The sequence below is a fragment of the Acipenser ruthenus genome, chromosome 1 (genome assembly GCF_902713425.1).
Source record: "Acipenser ruthenus chromosome 1, fAciRut3.2 maternal haplotype, whole genome shotgun sequence".
Classification (NCBI taxonomy): domain Eukaryota; kingdom Metazoa; phylum Chordata; class Actinopteri; order Acipenseriformes; family Acipenseridae; genus Acipenser; species Acipenser ruthenus.
In genome coordinates, this window is record NC_081189.1 from 103,572,899 (window position 1) to 103,595,509 (window position 22,611).

The window sequence follows — 22,611 nt, forward strand, 5'->3', positions numbered from 1 at the left end:
CCTGCCGGGGATAAAAATTGAAAGTGCAGAGCTAGGTTTAAAAAAAAAAATAAGCAGAGTCAGGGAAATCCCCTCCATTCTCCTGTCAAATCATATCCTGGTGATTGATGCCTGCTTATTAATAACTCTGTATTTACACTGGGAAATAATAACACACATCTGCCATTTGTAAATACATTTGAAGTCAATATTTGCTTGGCCAATGCTTACTGCAGATTGCTGACGTGCGTAGATCATTTATATTCCTGTGGGCTGTTTCTGTAACTTCAGAAAAATAAAGATGCATATCCAGCACTGCATCAGGAATACAAAACACAGAAATGTGTTCATGTTTCAGTTTCTTGTTTGTTTTTAAATCCTCAGAACACCCCTTGCAAACCAGGTTGTTCCATTCACACAAATTCTAAGATCTAACATTAGCAGGGGAAGATGGAACCAATAATAACTGTGTGTGTATTCGTTAGGTAAGAAATATACAAAATATAGGATTTATTATACGTTACAACTAAGGTCGGTAGGTTGTCCCACGGAAACAAATCTACTTTGGAGGCACAGAGTGCTGGTCATTTTTTTTACAGAACAACACATTTTCCTAAGAACCATATCAACATAAAATACATAGTAATGCCCAAATAATAACTGACATCTTGTGGTCTGAGTGGGTGTCTAGGAATATATGGTATTAAAAGATCATTTAAATACGATGGTGCAAGGTTATTTAATGCCTTATAAGTTAAAGCAATACCTTAAAATCTATCCTGAATCGGACCCGAAGCCAGTGCAGATATGCTAGCACAGGAGTAATGTGACCTTGTCTCTTAGTCCCAGTTAAAATTCTAGCTGCAGCATTTTGTATAAGATACAGTCGAGATATAACATAGCTATGAGTACCTTACAAACATCTCCGCACCTATTCAAATCTCATCTGACTGACAATTCAGAACTGCAGAGTCAGTTTAAAAACTCACACTGGTTTTCAACATTTATTTACTATCAAAGTTTAAATATCTTAAGCACTTTAATCTTCATAGTAAACAGTTTGAGATAGTTCTTGATCTTTCATAATATAAAAGGCAAACACTGGGGCACTGTTCCATTAAATTCAATCAATATTCACCTGATAAAGGATGGCCAGATGGAGTGCAGGGTAAAATACAGTCAGGGGAGTACAGGGTAAGTCATACAGTCAGGGGAGTGCAGGGTAAGTCATACAGTCAGGGGAGTGCAGGGTAAGTCATACAGTCGGGAGTGCAGGGTAAGTCATACAGTCAGGGGAGTGCAAGGTAAGTCATCCAGTCAGTGGAGTGCAGGGTAAGTCATACAGTCAGTGGAGTGCAGGGTAAGTCATACAGTCAGTGGAGTGCAGGGTAAGTCATACAGTCAGGGGAGTGCAGAGTAAGTCATACAGTCAGGGGAGTGCAGGGTAAGTCATACAGTCAGTGGAGTGCAGGGTAAGTCATACAGTCAGGGGAGTGCAGGGTAAGTCATACAGTCAGGGGAGTGCAGGGGAGCATTTATGGCTGTGCTAAGTTGCTGATCTTTACTAGTGATTCCACAGAGTGAGTTATATTGAATTTGGCTCTGGTGCTTCCGGTTATTAAGGAAGTGAAATTGACAAAACTGCTTCTCCTCAGTATGCTACAGTGGACGCTACATGCCCATCTTTTGCAGGCAACTGCTGTCTGTAGTTGCAATTAATTAAACTGTAATTCTTGCAGGACTGTGGCCCATTTCCAAAGGAGTATTTTTTGGTAATGACCCAAGATCACCTCATGGGTTGCATGTCAACTTAATCATGGTTTATAAAAGTAGACTGACAAATTACATTAGGATTAATGTCCCTCAGATGAAAAGAAAACCTGACCAATGGGCTTAGAAAATGTCCCAAAGACTTCAATTAATAATAACCCAGCACTTTGTTACTGCGGATGTTAAGCACATATACACTGAGTGTACAAAACATTAGGAACACCTTCCTAATATTGAGTTGCACCCCCTTTTGCCCTCAGAACAGCCTCAGTTTGTTGGGGGATGGACTCTACAAGGTGTCAAAAGCGTTCCACAGGGATGCTGGCCCATGTTGACTCCAATACTTCCCACAGTTGTGTCAAGTTGGCTGGTAGTGGATCTCTACTCTGAATAGCTTGTTCCATCTCATCCCACAGATGCTCAATTGGATTGAGATCTGGTGACTGGGCAGGCCACTGCAGTAAGCTGAATTCACTGTCATGTTCGTGGAACCATTCCTGGACAATCCTAGCCTAGTGGCATGGGGCATTACCCTGCTGAAAAAATCCATTAGCAGATGGATACACTGCTGCCATGAAGGGATGCACCTGATTGGCAATGATTTTCAGATATCCTGTGGCATTCAAACTTTTCTCCACTTTTATCAAGGGGCCCAATGTGTGCCATGAAAACACACCCCACAACATCACACCACCACCACCAGCCTGCAATGTTGACACGCGGCATGATGGATGCATGTACTCATGTGGTTTTCTCCATACCGTAGTCCTCCCATCAGTGTGAAACAGCAGGAACTGGGATTCATTAGACTAGGCAATGTTTTTCCAATCCTCCAGTGTTTTCATTCCTTAGCCCACTGCAACCACAGTTTCTTGTGTTTTGCTGAAAGAAGTGGAACTCTGTTAGGTCGTCGGCTGCCATACCCCATTTGTGTCAAGGTACGACGAGTTGTGCATTCTTTTATGGGTCTTTCGGCACCAATGTTGTACTGGACTGTCAGTTGACTAACTAGCCCGTCTGTTGCTCTGCACAATTTGTGTCAGCCTCCTTTGGCCTCTTTCATCAATGAGCCATTTTCGACCACTGGCCTGCCGTTGGCTGGATGTCCTTTGGGTGGTGGACCATCCTTGATACACATGGGAAACTGTTGAGCGTGAAAAACCCAGCAGCGTTGCAGTTCTTGACACACTCAAACCGGCGCGCCTGGCACCTACTACCATACCCCATTCAAAGGCACTTACTGTAAATCTTTTGTCTTGTCCATTTACCCTCTGAATGGCACACATACACAATCCATGTCTCAATTGTGTCAAGGCTTAAAAGTCCTTCTTTAACCTGTCTCCCCTTCATCTACACTGATTGAAGTGGATTTAACAGGTTACATCAATAAGGGATCATAGCTTTCACCTGGATTCACCTTGTCAGTCTATTTCATGGAAAGAGCAGGTGTTCCTAATATTTTGTACACTCAGTGTATATGAAATAATTGTGACTTTTGTGGTAAAAGTATGACAGTTGTCCCAGTTGTTTGTTAGGTACTAAATGACATTACCTTGATTGTTTATTATTTGTATCCATTTGTAAACAGAATAACTTTTTAGATCATTAAGTTAACAGCACCTTTTCAGGAAGATATACCTGAAGAATATGCACTCTGCAATCTCCCCATCTTAACCTAGCCCATCAGCATTGTGTCCAATCAAAATGCAATGGAATGTCTTAGCCCCTGCACAAAAGAACCACATTCGTTTGCACAAGCAGTTGTAGAGTTTATAATCTCATCTCAACTGCTGGGGTCCATAAAATAAAAGCAGTTCATCAGACTTCCTGTGAGATATTGATTGGAGTTAGAGATGACAATTATGAGTTATTATTATTATTTGTTTATTTGGCAGACGCCTTTATCCAAGGCAACTTACAGAGACTAGGGTGTGTGAACTATGCATCAGCTGCAGAGTCGCTTACAAATACGTCTCACCCGAAAGACGGAGCACAAGGAGGTTAAGTGACTTGCTCAGGGTCACACAATGAGTCAGTGGTTGAGGTGGGATTTGAACTGGGGACCTTCTGGTTACAAGCCTGTTTCTTTAACCACTGGACCACACACCCAAAGTCTTTTTTAAATCTTAATGGGATAATACAAGACAGACACAAGTGATATATATATATATATATATATATATATATATATATATATATATACATATATATATATATATATATATATATATATATATACTGTAATTATATTTTTAAACATGTTTAGAAGTATCTTGTGTGGTCCAGTGGTTAAAGAAAAGAGCTTGTAACCAGGTCCCTAGTTCAAGTCCAACCTCAGCCACTGACTCATTGTGTGACCCTGAGCAAGTCACTTAACCTCCTTGTGCTCTGTCTTTCGGGTGAGACGTAGTTGTAAGTGACTCTGCAGCTGATGCATAATTCACACACCCTAGTCTCTGTAAGTTGCCTTGGATAAAGGCATCTGCTAAATAAACAAATAATAATAACCAGTTTGAAAGAAACTAAATAACTTCAATGTGAAACCTTTGAAGCAAACAGGAGAGCTGTTGCATTTTGTACAGTAGAGCAGTTTGATCTAATAATACTACAGACTTGAATTTGTGTTAGAAACAGTAGGTGCAGAACCTCTTGTTGTGCAGGGAGTATAATGCAAATATCACACTTGTTTACAACCTAGCTCTAATTGGTTGAGTGAACTAAAAAACTCTTTAGAATAGAAAGATTTAACAAGAATAAATGTAAATATTTAGTCTTCCATAAAACTTAGTGTCACCTAAATTGTTGGTCAGTCGCTGTGCTCACACAACCCTATCATGAAATTAAGTTCAGTATACAGGTATTTACTCACTGGGGTGGACCATGTCAAAAACATGAAAGCAGAAACCAGAAGGGGCTTGACAAGGAGCAGCATTCCAATTATTTTCCAGACAATATGGTGTAACAAAGGATAGCTTCTCCAACACAGGGAAGGAAAGGACCAGAATACAACACTAATACAACCCTTATAAACGTTTACCACAGTACATTTGCACAGTAATTACTATGCTTTGCTAGGATGTTTATATGCTTTACCGGATATTTGTAGGCTGTATAATCCTTACCCGTGCTTTCACCATACTTTATTGACTATGGTAAATGTTTGATAAGAGAATATAAGGCCCCTGCACCAGTCTTTAAATTGAGCATTTTTGTTTCTAGACCTAATGTACTGATCTTGATTTACAGTAACTTCCTTATATGGTTCAAGTTGTCATCTGCTAGCTAGTAGCTGTATGCCGATCTCTGCCTAGCCATGTCTTAATAATCTTCCATTTTGAACAATACCAGTGCCAGGTCGACTAATCTGATGAATAGGAGCGACAAGCAATAGTGTGTGTGTGTATATATAATTTGTTTTTCATACGGTTTGTCATTTGCAAAATGTAATTCTCGCCTGTCAGACAAAAAGGTACCGGATCTGAGATCTGGGGCGATCTGGCACAAATTAACCCCTTATTATAACTCCTAGCAGCAGTGTCTTATATAAACTGCATCCTATTCAGTTATGCATCTGGGACTCCAAACAATAGAGAATTGCAAACCCTCGAGGTGACAAAAGCATGAATTAATAACTCAGTGTCTTGGCCTAGCCTTGCAGTTTACCTCAGGTGTAAAAATTATACTGAGCGCAGGTGGTCAATGCCACCAGATACGTAATTATTCCCATGTTGCTTCCATGAAAGCCAGGAAATAGGAAGTTGCCATCAAAAGGAACTGCTGAGCAGAAAGATGTGCCAAACAGACTGCTGGGGGGGAAGGTCAGTTCTGGGGGAACTTGGTTCTGGGGGGGCTCTGTTCTGGGGGAGCTTGGTTCTGGGGGGGCGGGGTTCTGGGGAGCTCGGTTCTGGGGGGGCTCTGCTCTGGGGGAGCTTGGTTCTGGGGGGGCTCAGTCCTGGGGAGCTCGGTTCTGCGGAATCCCGGTTCTGCAATTTAGTTTAAAATAGTTTGACATCCAAGTCTGAACTTTAGGCAGAGACAGCATGTGAAACTACAACCTAGCTATTGATCAAGACCGCAGCCAGAGAAATGTGTGGGTGAGGAAGCAGATGTACTTAGTGATGATGGCCAAACATCTTTCTACTTTCCTGTAAGTTTTAAAGAGTGTTTCTGAGGTTCTGTCACTAGGGGTGAAGAATTAATTTAATTTATTCAAGTATTATACCCAAGAATATGATAGATAAGTGGAGTAATGAATACACCATTCAGTGGGATTAATAACTCCTCAAACACAGAATATTAAAATAGATTAAAATATCTCAAAGGGGTTGGAACCTAATTTCTCTTTCATCATACCACCAATATAACAGAACAAATACCAATATTTAATAAAATAATAAATGTTATCTGAAGTTCATTTTCTGGGGTCAACACATTTTCAAATTAACTGTCAGGGTTGACATTTTACAGCAGTGTTTGTTGACCCCATAACACTATGTAGTAAGAGTTGCACAGATTATATGACATCTTAATATAACCTGCAAATATCTTCTTTCTTTCTCTCTCTCCCCCCCCCCCCCCCCCCCCCTCCCCTTAGGGAACGATTATAGAACATGTTGGGCGAAGACCTCTTCTTATTGGTGGATTCGGTGCTATGGCTGTGTTCTATGGCCTGCTTACAATTTTCCTTAATTTACAGGTATAATGCATTATAATGATAGTTAATTAAAGCATGAACAAAGTAAAAAAAAATAGTGATTAATTAAATAATGAACAAATAATCATTGCATACAACAGGTCCTACATTAAACTTCATTTTAATATTGTTTTACATTTCCCTTACTATCTTGTAATGTATGTAATCATTATGGGTGATACTGGGTTATGTTGGTCCAATTTTCTTTAAATCATTGTTTACTTGGCTTTGAGCTGGAGAATCCTAAATGCCGGGACTGAACAGCCTTCCCCATCCCATTGAAATCAAGTGACAATAACTTTTCAACTCCAGCGCTACGTACTCTGCATATATTATTATTTGTTTATATTTAGCAGACGCCTTTATCCAAGGCAACTTACAGAGACTAGGGTGTGTGAACTATGCATTAGCAGCTGCAGTCACTTACAATTACATCTCACCTGAAAGACAGAGCACAAGGAGGTTCAGTGACTTGCTCAGGGTCACACAATGAGTCACTGGCTGAGGTGGGATTTGAACTGGGGACCTCCTAGTTACAAGCCCTTTTCTTTAACCACTGGACCACACAGATATAGAGACAGAGAAATTTTAGACTATTGGATATATAACAGTTTCTTGCACATTGTTGAAAACTGTATTGAATTTGATATACTAGTGGCAGCCTTTTATTTTGGTTATTTTGTTTTGTTTTTTCAGACCAAAGCATACTGGCTGCCTTACCTCAGTTTTGGAAGCATCATGGGAGTTATTACATCGTTTTGCATTGGCCCAGGTATGTTAAAAGCATGCATATGGCAATGACAAAGATTATTAAGAAACAATATATTTGTGTACTAATGGTTGGTATTCTTTGTAATATCCTTCCAGTGAGACCCTAATTAAATTATCCAATGGAAGAGGTGACATCAGGCATATAAAATTTGACAAATCCCTGTGCTGAAAAATGCATCAGTGTTCCACATTGAATCACAGCATTGAAATGACTGCCCTTCTTAATCAGGTGATTGTTTACTTCATAAAAAAAAACAAGGGTTCTATTCAAGTTATGTAAACTGTGGCAGAACACCTTTCCATCACTACATCGCACCCTCCCTGGCATTTTACATATTCTGCATTCACTTTTAGATGTTTGATTTCATATCCTCAGTAAACACATTTTAATTATGCCATACAGACTTCTGTTAAGATCTGTTGACCCCTGTCTGTTAACCTTGTACCATCACTGTTTGTGATTTAAGAATAACAGTATTATGTGGACATTACAAAAGCTAACCTTTATACCTCCTAAGATGTTTCAACCCCTTCTTTTTTAAGTTTTTTCTCTACCATAGACTAGCTCAGACTTAAAAAAAGAAAAAAAAGAATGTACTGAGAAACAGAAACCAAACAAGTATTTTAACCAAATACCATGTGTGAAACAATCATTTTGTACACAGTATTTATTTTTCCTTTAAAGAGTAAGTAGCAGGGTTCATGAAAAATATAGCGTTACACATCCCCACGTGTTGCTACAACTGTTTAAATATTATACCTGTAATGTTTTTCTTTTCATTGTTAACATCCTGACAACTTTTTACACTTATAACTTTAAAGTCTGTTTCAAAGCTCTTTTCAACATGTCAGTTCTAGTGTACTCGGGTTTGAGATCAGGGGTGTGTCCTCTCTGAAGTGCTCTGGCTTTTGTGTTCCGTATGGCATCATGGGTCGTTATTGCTATGTATGTGGTTGTGTGAAAAAAAGTGTTTAAAAAACAACCTTTGAAACAGACTTTAAACTTATAAGTGTAAAAGTTGTCAGGATGTTTATTTCTGAGTCAGGTTACCTTGTATAGTTTGTTTCCTAGGTGCAAAAGGAGTCCCGCAGTTGTTCACATTGAGCTTTAGCAAGCGAACCACACACGGTGCATTTGTCAAACGGACCGAGACCACCTCTTTAGGTGAACTCGGTGGGGTTAGTTTACCAAGCAGACTTTGTTGTTCACACTTCACACCCAACATACCAAACCATACTGAGTGTGGACCTAACCCTCTAAACTTATCCAGTGTGAACACAGCCTTTGGTCATTAAACTCTAGGTTTGTACCATTTAAAGAAAGTTATTGTTTTCTCATGTGGAAAATTGCCTGGGTTGTTTTAGTCTTTGACCATACTTTGTTTTGTCAAGTGGTTTCTTCCCATTTGGTATGCAGCAGTATTACATGATTCTCTCAAAATACATTTCTATCAAAGGTGTTGTCCTGTAAAAATGTACAGTTTCTATGCCATATTGTTTGAATCAGTAGGCATATCAATGATAGCTTTTCATTTCATGTTTATAAAACGTTTGATAGTATGTGCAATTCCCCTTAAATGATGCATGTGATGATGGGGATCACATTATTTTCTGCAGACTTTGAGTAAACATTAATTGTAAACCCATCTCATGTATGTTTGGTGTTTGGAGGCTACACTACACCCTCTAATCAAGCCACAGAACACACACAAACATATACATACATATAATCATTACATCTAAATAAAAAACAAAGTTGATATTGACATATTTCATCTGTTTATATAGAACCTATAGAATGGTTTGTCAGTGGCATACTGTGTATGAGATCTACACTCATGCAAAATTATAAGTGGAGTTGCAGATAGTAGCTTCCAATGGGGTTGCAACTTGACATTTCCAGTATTGTCTTAAGAGTCACCATTCAAGTGACGTGCACTCTCCATCAATAAAAGACCAGAGCAAAGGGAAAAACAGGTCCAAGGACTTGATGTTCAGTCAGATTGAAGCAGGCAGCTTTTCCTGAGAAGGCTTGATCCCTTTCTTTAATTGTGACAGGACATGCCCTGGACAGATCATTTAAATTAATCAGATAGCATAATTGAATACAAATGTAATCATCTTTATCCACATTTTCCAGTTACAGGCTTCTGATGCTTCTCCATTACTTAGCAACTACTGCCATTTTCTGAATGCAGTAGTCTGGGTTCATTTCAATAACCCATAATAAACGTGTGCTGCAGGTACTGTCGTTTCTCACCTATGATTGTTTTGTTAAGTCTTCTAAGAATTAAAAGTATTTGTAATAATGAGGAATTTAATCCTAAAGATAATGATTTTCAACTTGATCACTTACTGAATTAAACCAAGTATTGCTGTTTTAAAGTATTATTGTACAGCAGTTGCAACTGACTGTACAGTTTCTTATTTTACTTTTTAAATGGACACCACTCAGCATTTCTAACACATAAAGTCTACATAATGCTTTTTAACTATTATATATGCAAAATCCCTTATATACAGTAAGTATACATAATATGTGTGTGATTTGTTTTTGCAACATTTTTTTTTATTATAATGGCAAAATAATTATTTAAATAAAATGTTCCATTAGAATACGTTTGGTTTGTAATTCCTGCACATAGTTATATAGTGTTATGTAGACTGTATGAAGATATAAATAGTGTCCAACTCAAACTCTTCTGATATAATATTATTATTTATTTCTTAGCAGATGCCCTTATCCAGGGCGACTTACAATTGTTACAAGATATCACATTATTTTTACATACAATTACCCATTTATACAGTTGGGTTTTTACTGGCGCAATCTAGGTAAAGTACCTTGCTCAATGGTACAGCAGCAGTGTCCCCCACCAGGGATTGAACCCACGACCCTCCGGTCAGAAGTCCAGAGCCCTAACCACTACTCCACACTGCTGCCCTGATGAAAAAAGTGAACAAACCTCCATTATATCCCCTTCGTAGGGGATTCATTCCCTAGCGGGGGATAAAAAAAAGCCTTATTTAAGTTTCTGCAGATAATGGTTTTTCAGATTATTTAAAAAGAAGGCTTTTCCTTTATTTTAACAATATTTTCCAGACTGTTAAATACCATAATTTCAGGATTATTTGCCAACCGTAAACTGAAGGGAACACGAAAAGGGTAATTTTATTTGATGTGAGGGAACACAACTATACCAAAAGCTCATTTGTGAGAAAAAAAAAAATAACTAAATCATGCACATTTTACACTGCAGGTCCTGTCAACTTTTTCCAAAACAGTGGCAGAGTATAATCTTTATACATGTTTACTCTTAAAGAGAAAAAAAAGAACTAGGTATTCAAATTGTACTTTTCATTCTCCATTGGGAGCTGTATAGCTTATATGAGCACCAACATGTAACCATTTCTATTCTTAGATCGTGGGCAGCAGTGTGAAGTAGTGGTTAGGGGTCTAGGCTCTTGACTGGAGGGTCGTGGGTTCAATCCCAGATGGGGGACACTGCTGCAGTACCCTTGAGCAAGATACTTTACTTAGATTGCTCCAGTAAAAAAAAAATCAACTGTATAAATGGGTAATTGTATGTAAAAATAATGTGTAAAAAATAATGAAATTGTATGTAAAAATAATGTGATATCTTGTAACAATTGTAAGTTGCCCTGGATAAGGGCGTCTGCTAATAAATACAGACGTGCTCAAATTTGTTGGTACCCTTACAGCTCATTGAAATAATGCTTCATTCCTCCTGAAAAGTGATGAAATTAAAAGCTATTTTATCATGTATACTTGCATGCCTTTGGTATGTCATAGAATAAAGCAAAGAAGCTGTGAAAAGAGACGTATTATTGCTTATTCTACAAAGATATTCTAAAATGGCCTGGACACATTTGTTGGTACCCCTTAGAAAAGAGAATAAATAATTGGATTATAGTGATATTTCAAACTAATTAGTTTCTTTAATTAGTATCACACATGTCTCCAATCTTGTAATCAGTCATTCAGCCTATTTAAATGGAGAAAAGTAGTCACTGTGCTGTTTGGTATCATTGTGTGCACCACACTGAACATGGACCAGAGAAAGCAAAGAAGAGAGTTGTCTGAGGAGATCAGAAAGAAAATAATAGATAAGCATGGTAAAGGTAAAGGCTACAAGACCATCTCCAAGCAGCTTGATGTTCCTGTGACAACAGTTGCAAATATTATTAAGAAGTTTAAGGTCCATGGAACTGTAGCCAACCTCCCTGGGCGCGGCCGCAAGAGTGAAATCGACCCCAGATTGAATAGAAGGATAGTGCGAATGGTAGAAAAAGAACCAAGGATAACTGCCAAAGAGATACAAGCTGAACTCCAAGGTGAAGGTACGGCAGTTTCTGATTGCACCATCCGTCGCTTTTTGAGCGAAAGTGGGCTCCATGGAAGAAGACCCAGGAGGACTCCACTTTTGACAGAAAAACATAAAAAAGCCAGACTGGAATTTGCTAAAATGCATATTGACAAGCCACAATCTTTCTGGGAGAATGTCCTTTGGACAGATGAGTCAAAACTGGAGCTTTTTGGCAAGTCACATCAGCTCTATGTTCACAGACGAAAAAATGAAGCTTTCAAAGAAAAGAACACCATACCTACAGTGAAACATGGAGGAGGCTCGGTTATGTTTTGGGGCTGCTTTGCTGCGCCTGGCACAGGGTGCCTTGAATCTGTGCAGGGCACAATGAAATCTGAAGACTATCAAGGCATTCTGGAGCGAAACGTACTGCCCAGTGTCAGAAAGCTCTGTCTCAGTCGCAGGTCATGGGTCCTCCAACAGGATAATGACCCAAAACACACAGCTAAAAGCACCCAAGAATGGATAAGAACAAAACATTGGACTATTCTGAAGTGGCCTTCTATGAGTCCTGATCTGAATCCTATCGAATATCTATGGAAAGAGCTGAAACTTGCAGTCTAGAGAAGGCACCCATCAAACCTGAGACAGCTGGAGCAGTTTGCTCAGGAAGAGTGGGCCAAACTACCTGTTAACAGGTGCAGAAGTCTCATTGAGAGCTACAGAAAACGTTTGATTGCAGTGATTGCCTCTAAAGGTTGTGCAACAAAATATTAGGTTAGCGGTCCCATCATTTTTGTCCATGCCATTTTCATTTGTTTTATTATTTACAATATTATGTTGAATAAAAAATCAAAAGCAAAGTCTGATTTCTATTAAATATGGAATAAACAATGGTGGATGCCAATTACTTTTGTCAGTTTCAAGTTATTTCAGAGAAAATTGTGCATTCTTTGTTTTTTGTGGAGGGGTACCAACAAATTTTAGCACGTCTGTAAATAGAACCTACTATTTCAAGTAAAGATTGACAGACAAAGATGTCTCCACTGTATTTTCACAATACTTACATCCTAAGAATTTCAACTTGGTTCATAACTTTTGTTTATGTACAGTAATGCAAACTATATCAACTACTTATTGCCACATCAGCTCTGAAGTAAAGTAGTTTCTACTAGATAAAGAAGTGGGTGGTGCTCCTTTTTTAAGGGTCTTGATGTATGTTGTTATTTCATAGGTTTGACTTAAATATCCATAATATGTATAAGCTTAAAGCCATGATGGTCTCCATGGAAAATTGAGTTAACATTTCATTGGTGCATGTACTGCACGAATCTCATCTTAAACCAAATCAACTATAAAAAAAATTGTAATGCATTTTTATTTGCTGGTGAAAAAATAAACACAACAGTATTTCAGGAAAGACTTAGAAAAGGAAGAAAAGATTTTACAAGTAACATGAGATTAAATCTCATGACAGTTAATAAGCACCAGTAAAGAAAGTATTCGAAATACAATGTTGAGAATTGACTAGATATAATCAAACACATGATTTCCATTACATGAGAGTAGATGTTAAAACTTCATGCTGATTTGAACTCGGCTCTCGCCAAGATAAGCACCAACTAAGACGTAGCTTTACAGTAAACTAATGTGATCCATATGTGTCTCCATCCATTTACGTTTCCTTCCATATGATGATGTAGATATCCTTCTGTCTGGTGTTAATGGCTGAAGTGTAATGCTGGAATCTTTCCGTCTCAACCAAAGCCAGTTGCTGCTCCTCTCTGCTGCTTCAGATAAGTTCTTCACTGTGCGACGCAACTCTTGGCCACTGAATCCGACGTCTCTGAGAAACCGGGTTGTAGAGTGTGCCACAAATCCTCGACAACCCACTTCCACTGGGTAAACCCGAACTCTCCATCCTCGCTGTTCCGCTTCAGTGGCTAGTTGAGCATACTGCAGTCTCTTCCTCTCATACGCCTCATCTACAGCATCCTCCCATGGCACTGTTAACTCTACCAGGTGAACAAGGCGTGCTGATCCAGACCACAAAACCATATCTGGTCTAAGGTTAGTGGTGGCAATCTCAGGTGGAAAAATAAGCCGTTGACCAACATCTGCCAGCATTTTCCAGTCTCTAGCAGCTTCCAGTTGTCCTGGGCGAGGATTGGTTTTAACACCTTTTCTTGGTGGTTGCTCTCCTGGGCGGAGGAATGTTGTCTTTTGTGTGTAATGTTTTGATGGAACAGGTGACAACTTATTGGTCCTGTTACGCTTGTCTTCCAATGCTAAGGCCAAACATCGCAGCACCTGGTCATGGCGCCACATTAATACAGTATTGCTTTCAGCTACTGCAGGCAATATTGGGATGTGATATTAAGCACACTACAGTATTTTAAAAGCAATATGAGAAGCTATGTTTCTTCCAAGAGTGTTGTCCAAGAAAAAGTCACAAGATTTGGAAAACTTTTGAAGTTATCTTTTGTTGGTTATTGTTAGTGTTACAAAGTCGAGTCTATTTTAATAATCAAAACCGTGTCAGATCTAAATCCTGGCACCCTATAAAACATTTCTATTGCATCATTAATGGGAGGCTGTGGTCCAGTGGTTAAAGAAAAGGGCTTGTAAGCAGGAGGTCCCCGGTTCAAATCCCACCTCAGCCACTGACTCATTGTGTGACTCTGAGCAAGTCACTTAACCTCCTTGTGCTCTGTCTTTCGGGTGAGACGTAATTGTAAGTGACTCTGCAGCTGATGCATAGTTCACCCACCCTAGTCCCTGTAAGTCGCCTTGGATAAAGGCGTCTGCTACAATAAACTAATAATCATTAAAGAAGTCAAAGAAAAACGTCTAATTTGTTCCAAAATCAATTTGGGGTGGCCTTTGGTTTCTTCACACTCTGCAAACAAACAAGTAAAAAGCCACCTGTATGTATCACATTTTTGTAGAATTTGTATTTATATATGAATCCACTAACTGCCACTATTTCCTTGGCAGCATTTTTTTTCTGCAGTCTGGTATTTAAAACGTACCTCTTGCGTCCTTCACACTCGGTAACGTCCACCACCCAGATCGAGTTCTGCCAGCCCGCAATTTCAAATCGCTTTCATGCATTATATTCATTAAAAGGCAATTATATTTAGATCAATCACTGTTTAGATCATTTAAAAAGAACCCCAGTGGATGAAATGGGATAGCTCTTTGAAAGTAAATGCAAGTGTTAATTATAGATGATCTTCCAAGTGCTGTTGAACCAAATGGTCTTTTTAACTGTATTTCTGTAAAAGTTAATCATAGAGGTCATGCTGAATAATACAAGTGGAACAGCCCTGTGAGATAGAGGCTAAAGGTGTAATTCAGTTATTTTACTTTTGTTGACTACTTGATAATTACTTTGAGAAATATGGCATTTCATTTCCTGCCCCCCCCCCCCCCCCCCCAAAACTAAAGCTCTGAAGATTGAATCCTGCATTATACAACATTTTCTATCAGAAATGCAAATTGCCAATTGCTTGCTATTAAATCCCAGTGAATCACCATTGGGGGCTATTATGAAAATACTCATTCTATATATCAAAGTAGCAGGTACAAATTACCTGTCATTCCATAGATTAAGTGGAATATGATTTAGATGTCTAGTGTACAGAATGTCCTACAAAAAAGGTATTCACAGCATTGCACGGAACTGCTGGGTAGGCATGTCAGAGTCATTGACCAAATGACCAATGTGTTACGAATGAGGATCAAATTCCATTCTCAGTGTTTCACAGACTAATGTGTTGTCTGCAGTGGCAGGGAAAGAAAGTGTACTTAATGTAATAATGCATTACAATTTGCAATCTAAATTATCGGGAGTTTCTTGAGTCTCACAAGGAGACAGGAAATCACGCCTCCGTATCAGGAGGTATGTCCATTCTAAAAATTAGGACATGCCATTTCAAGGGGTGAGTTCAGCTGAAGTTAAAGCTACCAAAGAAACAGTGTAATCAGTTTTGTGTACTGTATTTAGAAAAAAGTGAAACCAATATTTATGATTCTTTAATTTAACAGGTATGTGGCTAATATCGCTGGTGGGTCTTTAAAGACTTTTAAAAATGTATTTTTCATTATTCAGAAAGGTTTGATATAAATCAATCCTTTCTTGGTTATTTGCACACAAAAACATTTGGAATTAATTATTGTGTTTCAATACCCTTTTCAACCATGCATAATAAATTGAGAGAAACAGACATGTACTGTATGCCATGCTTAAGTATTAATAAATGGCATCTAAGGAGTTTACTGATCAGTAGCATATAGCATTCATTCCCATCAAAATCTTAGCCAACTGCTAAATAATGAAACATATATGTATAGAGAGACAGACTGGCAGATTGTTACTTACCTCAAGGTATGCTTTGTGTCTTAACTGCTTGTGATAGTGAAACATAAACTGCTATTGATTCTGTATGTGTGGTGTTTTCAGACTCTACCTGTCTGTGCTGATTTAAGAGGCTGGGGCTCTAGATGTGAAAAGGGCACTGAATACACATCCTTAAGCTGGCTTCAGACACTAATGCTAAAAATGTCTCTGGCTCCCTAGCCCAGGATCCGATTATCAGACTTTTAATACAGAAGGTAACCCAGCCCTCCGGCTTGTCAGTAAAACATGAAGTGTGAAGGAAAAAAAAGAACATTTTACGAGAGAAACATTTTAACTGTTTGAACTAAATGTAACAAAAGAACAAAAACAAAACTAACAATCAATTCAATCATTATCAAACAAGTATTAGGAAGAAATGTTTTATGTGGCATAAACAACTCGAAATGTTGAGTCTGTAAGATAATCCACAGTTTCTCATGCCTAATGGCACTCGAAACAGTGAATTATTTTTAAAGATTCAACACTTATCATTGTTTATCCCTTACATAAAAAAGCTAAACATCTGAAGTGTTTCTAAAATGCCCATACCTTTGTATTTCTGTGTGACAAGAATGGCTGAGTGGGTGACGTCAGACCAGAAGACAGGAACACAAACGACAGAGATGTGGAGTTTGGTTAAGCCGAGCGCGTGATTGCGCTCAGCATTTAATAAACAGAAAATAAAAGGTTTTAAACACAAAAACACGGGACACGGCACTATATGCCAAAATAAAGAGACAAACAAAACAGACTAAACAGTGAACAGACAAACGGACAAACACGGTGAGTGAAAACACTAATTGCTTTGCTTTGCTTTGCTTTGCTTTGCTTTCTTTTCTCCTCTCTCTCCCGTTCTCCACTCACCGAACACCAACCCCCAGTGAGTGAAAACATGCAGCTTTTATGCAGTTGTACCGAGATTCGATTGCTAGTCAATCATTCAATTGGAATCTCGGTACAACTGCACGTGAATTAATTAAAGTGCAATTCCCCGTGCTCACATATTACTTTTTACTTGCACGTGATGTGATGTGCCATCCCCGTGCCTAAATACAAATATACAATTGTGATAAAGAGAGAAAGGATCGATGCTGCAAATCTCCCTCCCGATTAGAAAGGGCGCTGTGTAAGGGGGAAGGTAAGCTGCCTCCTAGATCTGCCACCTCGATGGTAGGTGGAAACCGGAAGGTGACCATATTAGGAGGGGCGCGTAGCTGCAAGTACTCAGGACGATTCCATTGCAGTCAGCTGCGGGGCAGCCCTCTATTGGAGAAATCATGGCGACGCGTGGGCTGCAGGGAGGAGTTTGCTGGGTACAAAGGGGAAGCAGCTATGTCAAAACCTCCCCTTGCGCTGATAATGAAAGGCAAACGGCCGGAGCCTGTATTGTTTTTATGATTTTGGTTTACGTGTGTTTTGTGTTGCAGAGGAGGAGTGAGCCGCGGACCAGCGGTTTATAAAGAGCACGTCCTTGCACTGCACAGCACAGCACAGCACCGCACCACTCACGGCACCACGCTTCTCTGGAGCGAGAGCACTGCGCGCACAGAGAACGCGGGGACGGACAAAGTCCCGTTGTTGTTTATTTTTGGAAAAGCTGCCGTGTACCCCCCAATACCATCGCTGGTAAAGGGGTGGACTTATTTTGTGTTCATTGTTATTATTTTTATTATTATTATTAAAGTCCACAGACCGTTTTTGGGAGAAAAGGATTGTGTGGACTGGATTTATTTACTGCACCACTGCACCTGATCACACTTGGTGTCAAGAAGAGGGATTATAAATGGACCCAACCGCATTGGCAGCGCTGTTGGAGGCGCAGGAGCGGAGGCATCAGGAATCATTGACGGCCATGATGGAAAGGATGCATGGCTTGTTCCTGGAGGCCAATCGGGGGAGGGAACCGGTGGTTCAGCCAGCAGTACCCCTACCAAGGGTAAGGGTAGTGAAGATGTCGCTGGAGGATGACCCTGAGGCTTACTTAGTTGCCTTTGAAAGGCAGGCAACAGCAGCTCAGTGGCCTCGGGAGTGGTGGGCTACCCAGTTGGGCCCCAATTTGATCGGAGAGGCCCAGGCAGCCTACCAAGCCTTGACACATGAGCAAGCCCTGGTGTACGACCAGGTGAAGCAGGCCATTCTCCAGCGGCTGGACATCACAGAGGAGACACACCGCCGCCGGTTCCGGGAGTACCAGCGCCCCCCAGGACTGCGACCCCGCGTGGTGGCCCAGCAACTAGTGGATCATGTGACCCGGTGGCTCTGCCCCGGCACCAACGATGCAGAAAAAATCACAGAGCTGATTGCCGTAGAGCAGTTCGTGAAGGTGCTGGGGCCGGACACCCAGAACTGGGTCACCAGGCATCGACCCACCACGCTAGAGGCAGCAGTCCGATTGGCTGAGGGGTATGAGGATGCCTTGGCATCAGCTCCCGTGGTCGTTACCCCCGCTCCTCCCTCCAACCGACCCCGGACAGGACCGACTCCGAGGACAGGACCCCCACGGGGCTACTTCTCATCGACACCCCACGGGCGGCCTTCCTCCACCCCAATGGAGGGCGAGGTCGACCCCCAGCGGGGTGAGAACAGAGAACCCCTCCCCACTGCCGAACCGGCAGCGGGACATACAAGCTCCGTGGGCGCCCTTTCACCCCACGTGTTACCGGTGCCATGAGGTCGGCCACCTTGCGCGGAATTGTCCGGCGGCGATGGAATGTGGTGCGGCCTCCCATTACCTACCAACAGCACCAGGTAAGTCCAGGGGTAATGATTGGGAGGGGCCTTGCATTGTTGATGTACGGGTTGGTGATGTGAGTACCCACGCGTTAGTGGACTCAGGATGTGGGCAGACTTTAATTGAAGAAGCTCTGTTGGCGGGGGTACCTTGGTGGTCACGCGGGGTCGTGGTCATTTCCTGTATTCACGGGGATAACAAGGACTACCCCCTCACTAAATTAGATGTGACGATTGGATGTCATACCCGCCGCGTAATCGTGGCAGTGGCTGCAAAGTTGCCATATCCAGTTATTTTAGGTCGAGACTGGCCATATTTTGAAACAATGATTAATAAAACGGTAACGCCAGTCTCCGGTAAGACCATGGGAGCAGCGGGGGAAACTATTGGGAAAATATTCCCGCTGCAAGCTGATTTGTTCTATTCTCGATTTCGCCCGAAAAAAACAAAAAAAGAGCGAAGGGTTGAAAAATGGGAAGGAATGTCAATAAGACAAGGCTGGGGTTTGGTGGGGGAAACTTCAGAGTCTGTTAAATGTAAGGGAAAGGGGATTGGGACTCAGTGTGACCTGCGGGGGCAGGTTACTGGGGCCCCCAGTGCTGAAGCTACTGTAGCTCCGCTCGATATCCCGAAGTTCTGGGACCGAGATGTGGACCTAGCGTTGGAACAAAAGAATGATCCTTCGCTGGCACACATCTGGGGGCAGGTTCGGTCTATCGAGGGGAAGGATGTAGAGGATAACCGGCCGCTTACATATCCTCACCACATTATTGTCGGGCATTTGCTGTATAGGGTATCCCAAGCCACGAGCACAAGCCAGATTGTAACACAATTACTCGTTCCTCAGTCTTTTCGACGTGAGATCATGCGGTTGGCTCACGATGTCCCATGTTCAGGCCATTTAGGTAGCGATAAGACTCGGGAACGAATATTGGCTCGATTTTATTGGATGGGAGTCTATAGTGAGGTGACGCGATATGTAGCGGGGTGTCCGGAATGCCAGCAAGTAGCGCCGGGGCGGGTTCGCCCGGCCCCGCTGGTCCCACTGCCCCTGATCTCAGTTCCCTTTGAACGCATTGCTATGGACATAGTGGGTCCCTTGAGCCAGTCTGACTCTGGATACACGCACATTTTGGTAGTGGTGGACTACGCGACCAGATATCCAGAGGCAGTACCATTGAGATCCACTAGTGCCGCAGCAGTTGCTCGAGAGTTAGTACAGATTATAACGAGAGTAGGGATTCCAAAAGAAATCCTCACTGATCACGGAACGAACTTCATGTCACAGTGTTTGAAAGAATTGTATAAATTGTTGCAAATTAAGTCCATTCGAACCTCTGTTTATCACCCGCAGACGGACGGTTTGGTGGAACGTTTTAATCAGACTTTAAAACAGATGCTGAAGCGGTTTGTCACCCAAGAGCAGAAACATTGGGCTAAACTCCTCCCCTACCTGATGTTTGCAGTGAGAGAGGTGCCTCAGAGTTCGACCGGGTTCTCTCCTTTTGAGCTGCTGTATGGGAGGCAACCACGGGGCATTCTGGATCTTGTGAAAGAAGGGTGGGAGGAGCAAACAAAAACTTCCAAAAACATAGTCAAATACGTAATCCTGTTAAGAGACCGCCTGGAATTGGTTGGTCGTTTGGCACAAGAAAACCTAAAACTAGCTCAGCATCGCCAAGAGCAGCAGTACAACAAACAAGCAAGAATTCGGACTTTTCGGCCAGGTGATAAAGTACTGCTGCTACTTCCTTCATCAGAGTCTAAGTTGTATGCTAAATGGCAGGGGCCATATGAGGTGATACGGGGAATTGGTAATGTGAATTATGAAATTAGACAACCCAATCGCCGAAATAAGACAGAAATTTATCACATTAACTTGCTAAAACCCTGGAATGAAAGGGAGGCCCTGTTTATAGCTGGTGACAGTTTAGAAGAGGATTTTGGTCCCACTGTCAATCCATTAGCTGCAACTAACATTCCGATGGGAGAACAGTTACTTCCGGATCAGAAACGTGAGCTCTTCCAGTTGGTGGAAAGGTTTAGTGATGTTTTTTCTGATTTGCCCGGCAGGACTAATGTTATTTCTCATGCTATTATTACTCCGCCAGGTGTCAGGGTCCGAGAGAGACCGTACCGGATCCCGGAGAGTCGCAGGGGTCCCGTTCACGAGGAGGTGGAGGATATGCTCAGGCTTGGAGTCATTGAGCCTTCCCGGAGCGAGTGGTGCAGTCCTATCGTGATGGTGGGCAAAAAGGACGGCTCCACTCGGTTCTGTGTGGATTTCCGGAAGGTCAATGCCATCTCTAAGTTTGATGCATATCCAATGCCCCGAGTGGACGAGCTCCTCGACCGACTGGGTAAGGCGCGGTTAATTTCGACTTTGGATCTGACGAAGGGGTACTGGCAGATTCCACTCACTCAGAGCTCAAAAGAGAAAACTGCTTTCTCTACCCCAGATGGCTTGTTCCATTTCCGGACCATGCCCTTCGGGTTGCATGGAGCTCCCGCCACCTTTCAGAGACTGATGGACCAGGTCTTAGCTCCTCATCATCAGTACGCAGCCGCATACATCGATGATGTAGTGATTTTTAGCTCCACCTGGAAGGAGCATATTATTAGGCTTTCAGCCGTCCTACAGTCTCTAAGGGGGGCTGGGCTAACAGCCAAGCTGGGCAAGTGTGCATTTGGCAAACAGGAGACCCAGTATCTTGGCTATATTATGGGTAATGGCCGGGTAAAGCCTATCGCCTCCAAAGTCCAGGCGCTGGTGGAGACGGCAATCCCGAGAACCAAGTCACAGGTGAGATCACTACTGGGGTTAGCCGGCTATTATCGCCGTTTTATCCCCGAGTATGCCACCATAGTCAACCCCCTGGTCGATCTCACCCGAAAGGCTGCTCCAAAATTAGTTAAATGGACAGGGCAGTGTCAGGAAGCATTTGATATGATTAAGAAGCGACTCTGTCAAGCTCCCGCTCTGATTTCACCAGATTTCAGCAAAGAGTTCATCCTTCAGACTGATGCCTCCCACATTGGTCTGGGGGCGGTCCTGTCCCAACAAGTTGACGGAGTGGAACACCCTATCATTTATTTGAGCAAAAAAATGGCTCCTAGGGAAATTAACTACTCCGTCATTGAGAAGGAATGTTTAGCCATCAAATGGGCTACTCATGCTCTTCGCTATTACTTGTTGGGGCGTTCTTTCTCGCTTGTCACTGATCATGCTCCTTTAAGGTGGTTACACACGATGAAGGACAATAACGCTCGGATAACTCGGTGGTATCTGGCGCTGCAACCCTTCCACTATACAGTGAAACATCGTGCGGGTAAGGAGCATCAAAATGCAGATTTTTTTTTCAAGGGAGGGGGGACCATTGGGGAATGTAGTGTTGGCCGAGTGTTCCTTCGGCATCACTCTGAGGGGTGAGATATGTGATAAAGAGAGAAAGGATCGATGCTGCAAATCTCCCTCCCGATTAGAAAGGGCGCTGTGTAAGGGGGAAGGTAAGCTGCCTCCTAGATCTGCCACCTCGATGGTAGGTGGAAACCGGAAGGTGACCATATTAGGAGGGGCGCGTAGCTGCAAGTACTCAGGACGATTCCATTGCAGTCAGCTGCGGGGCAGCCCTCTATTGGAGAAATCATGGCGACGCGTGGGCTGCAGGGAGGAGTTTGCTGGGTACAAAGGGGAAGCAGCTATGTCAAAACCTCCCCTTGCGCTGATAATGAAAGGCAAACGGCCGGAGCCTGTATTGTTTTTATGATTTTGGTTTACGTGTGTTTTGTGTTGCAGAGGAGGAGTGAGCCGCGGACCAGCGGTTTATAAAGAGCACGTCCTTGCACTGCACAGCACAGCACAGCACCGCACCACTCACGGCACCACGCTTCTCTGGAGCGAGAGCACTGCGCGCACAGAGAACGCGGGGACGGACAA

At 42.0% G+C, this 22,611-nt stretch overlaps 1 protein-coding gene across 1 annotated transcript in view; it reads left to right on the forward strand.

Annotated features, from left to right (window-relative positions):
* Positions 1 to 22,611, forward strand: part of LOC117420416 (solute carrier family 2, facilitated glucose transporter member 9-like) — a 156,490-nt gene that overhangs the window by 101,441 nt on the left and 32,438 nt on the right. The window contains exons 9-10 of the mRNA XM_034033868.3: positions 6,344 to 6,445; positions 7,139 to 7,214. Of these exons, the coding sequence (XP_033889759.1) occupies positions 6,344 to 6,445; positions 7,139 to 7,214 (178 nt within the window). The remainder of the gene's footprint in view (positions 1 to 6,343; positions 6,446 to 7,138; positions 7,215 to 22,611) is intronic.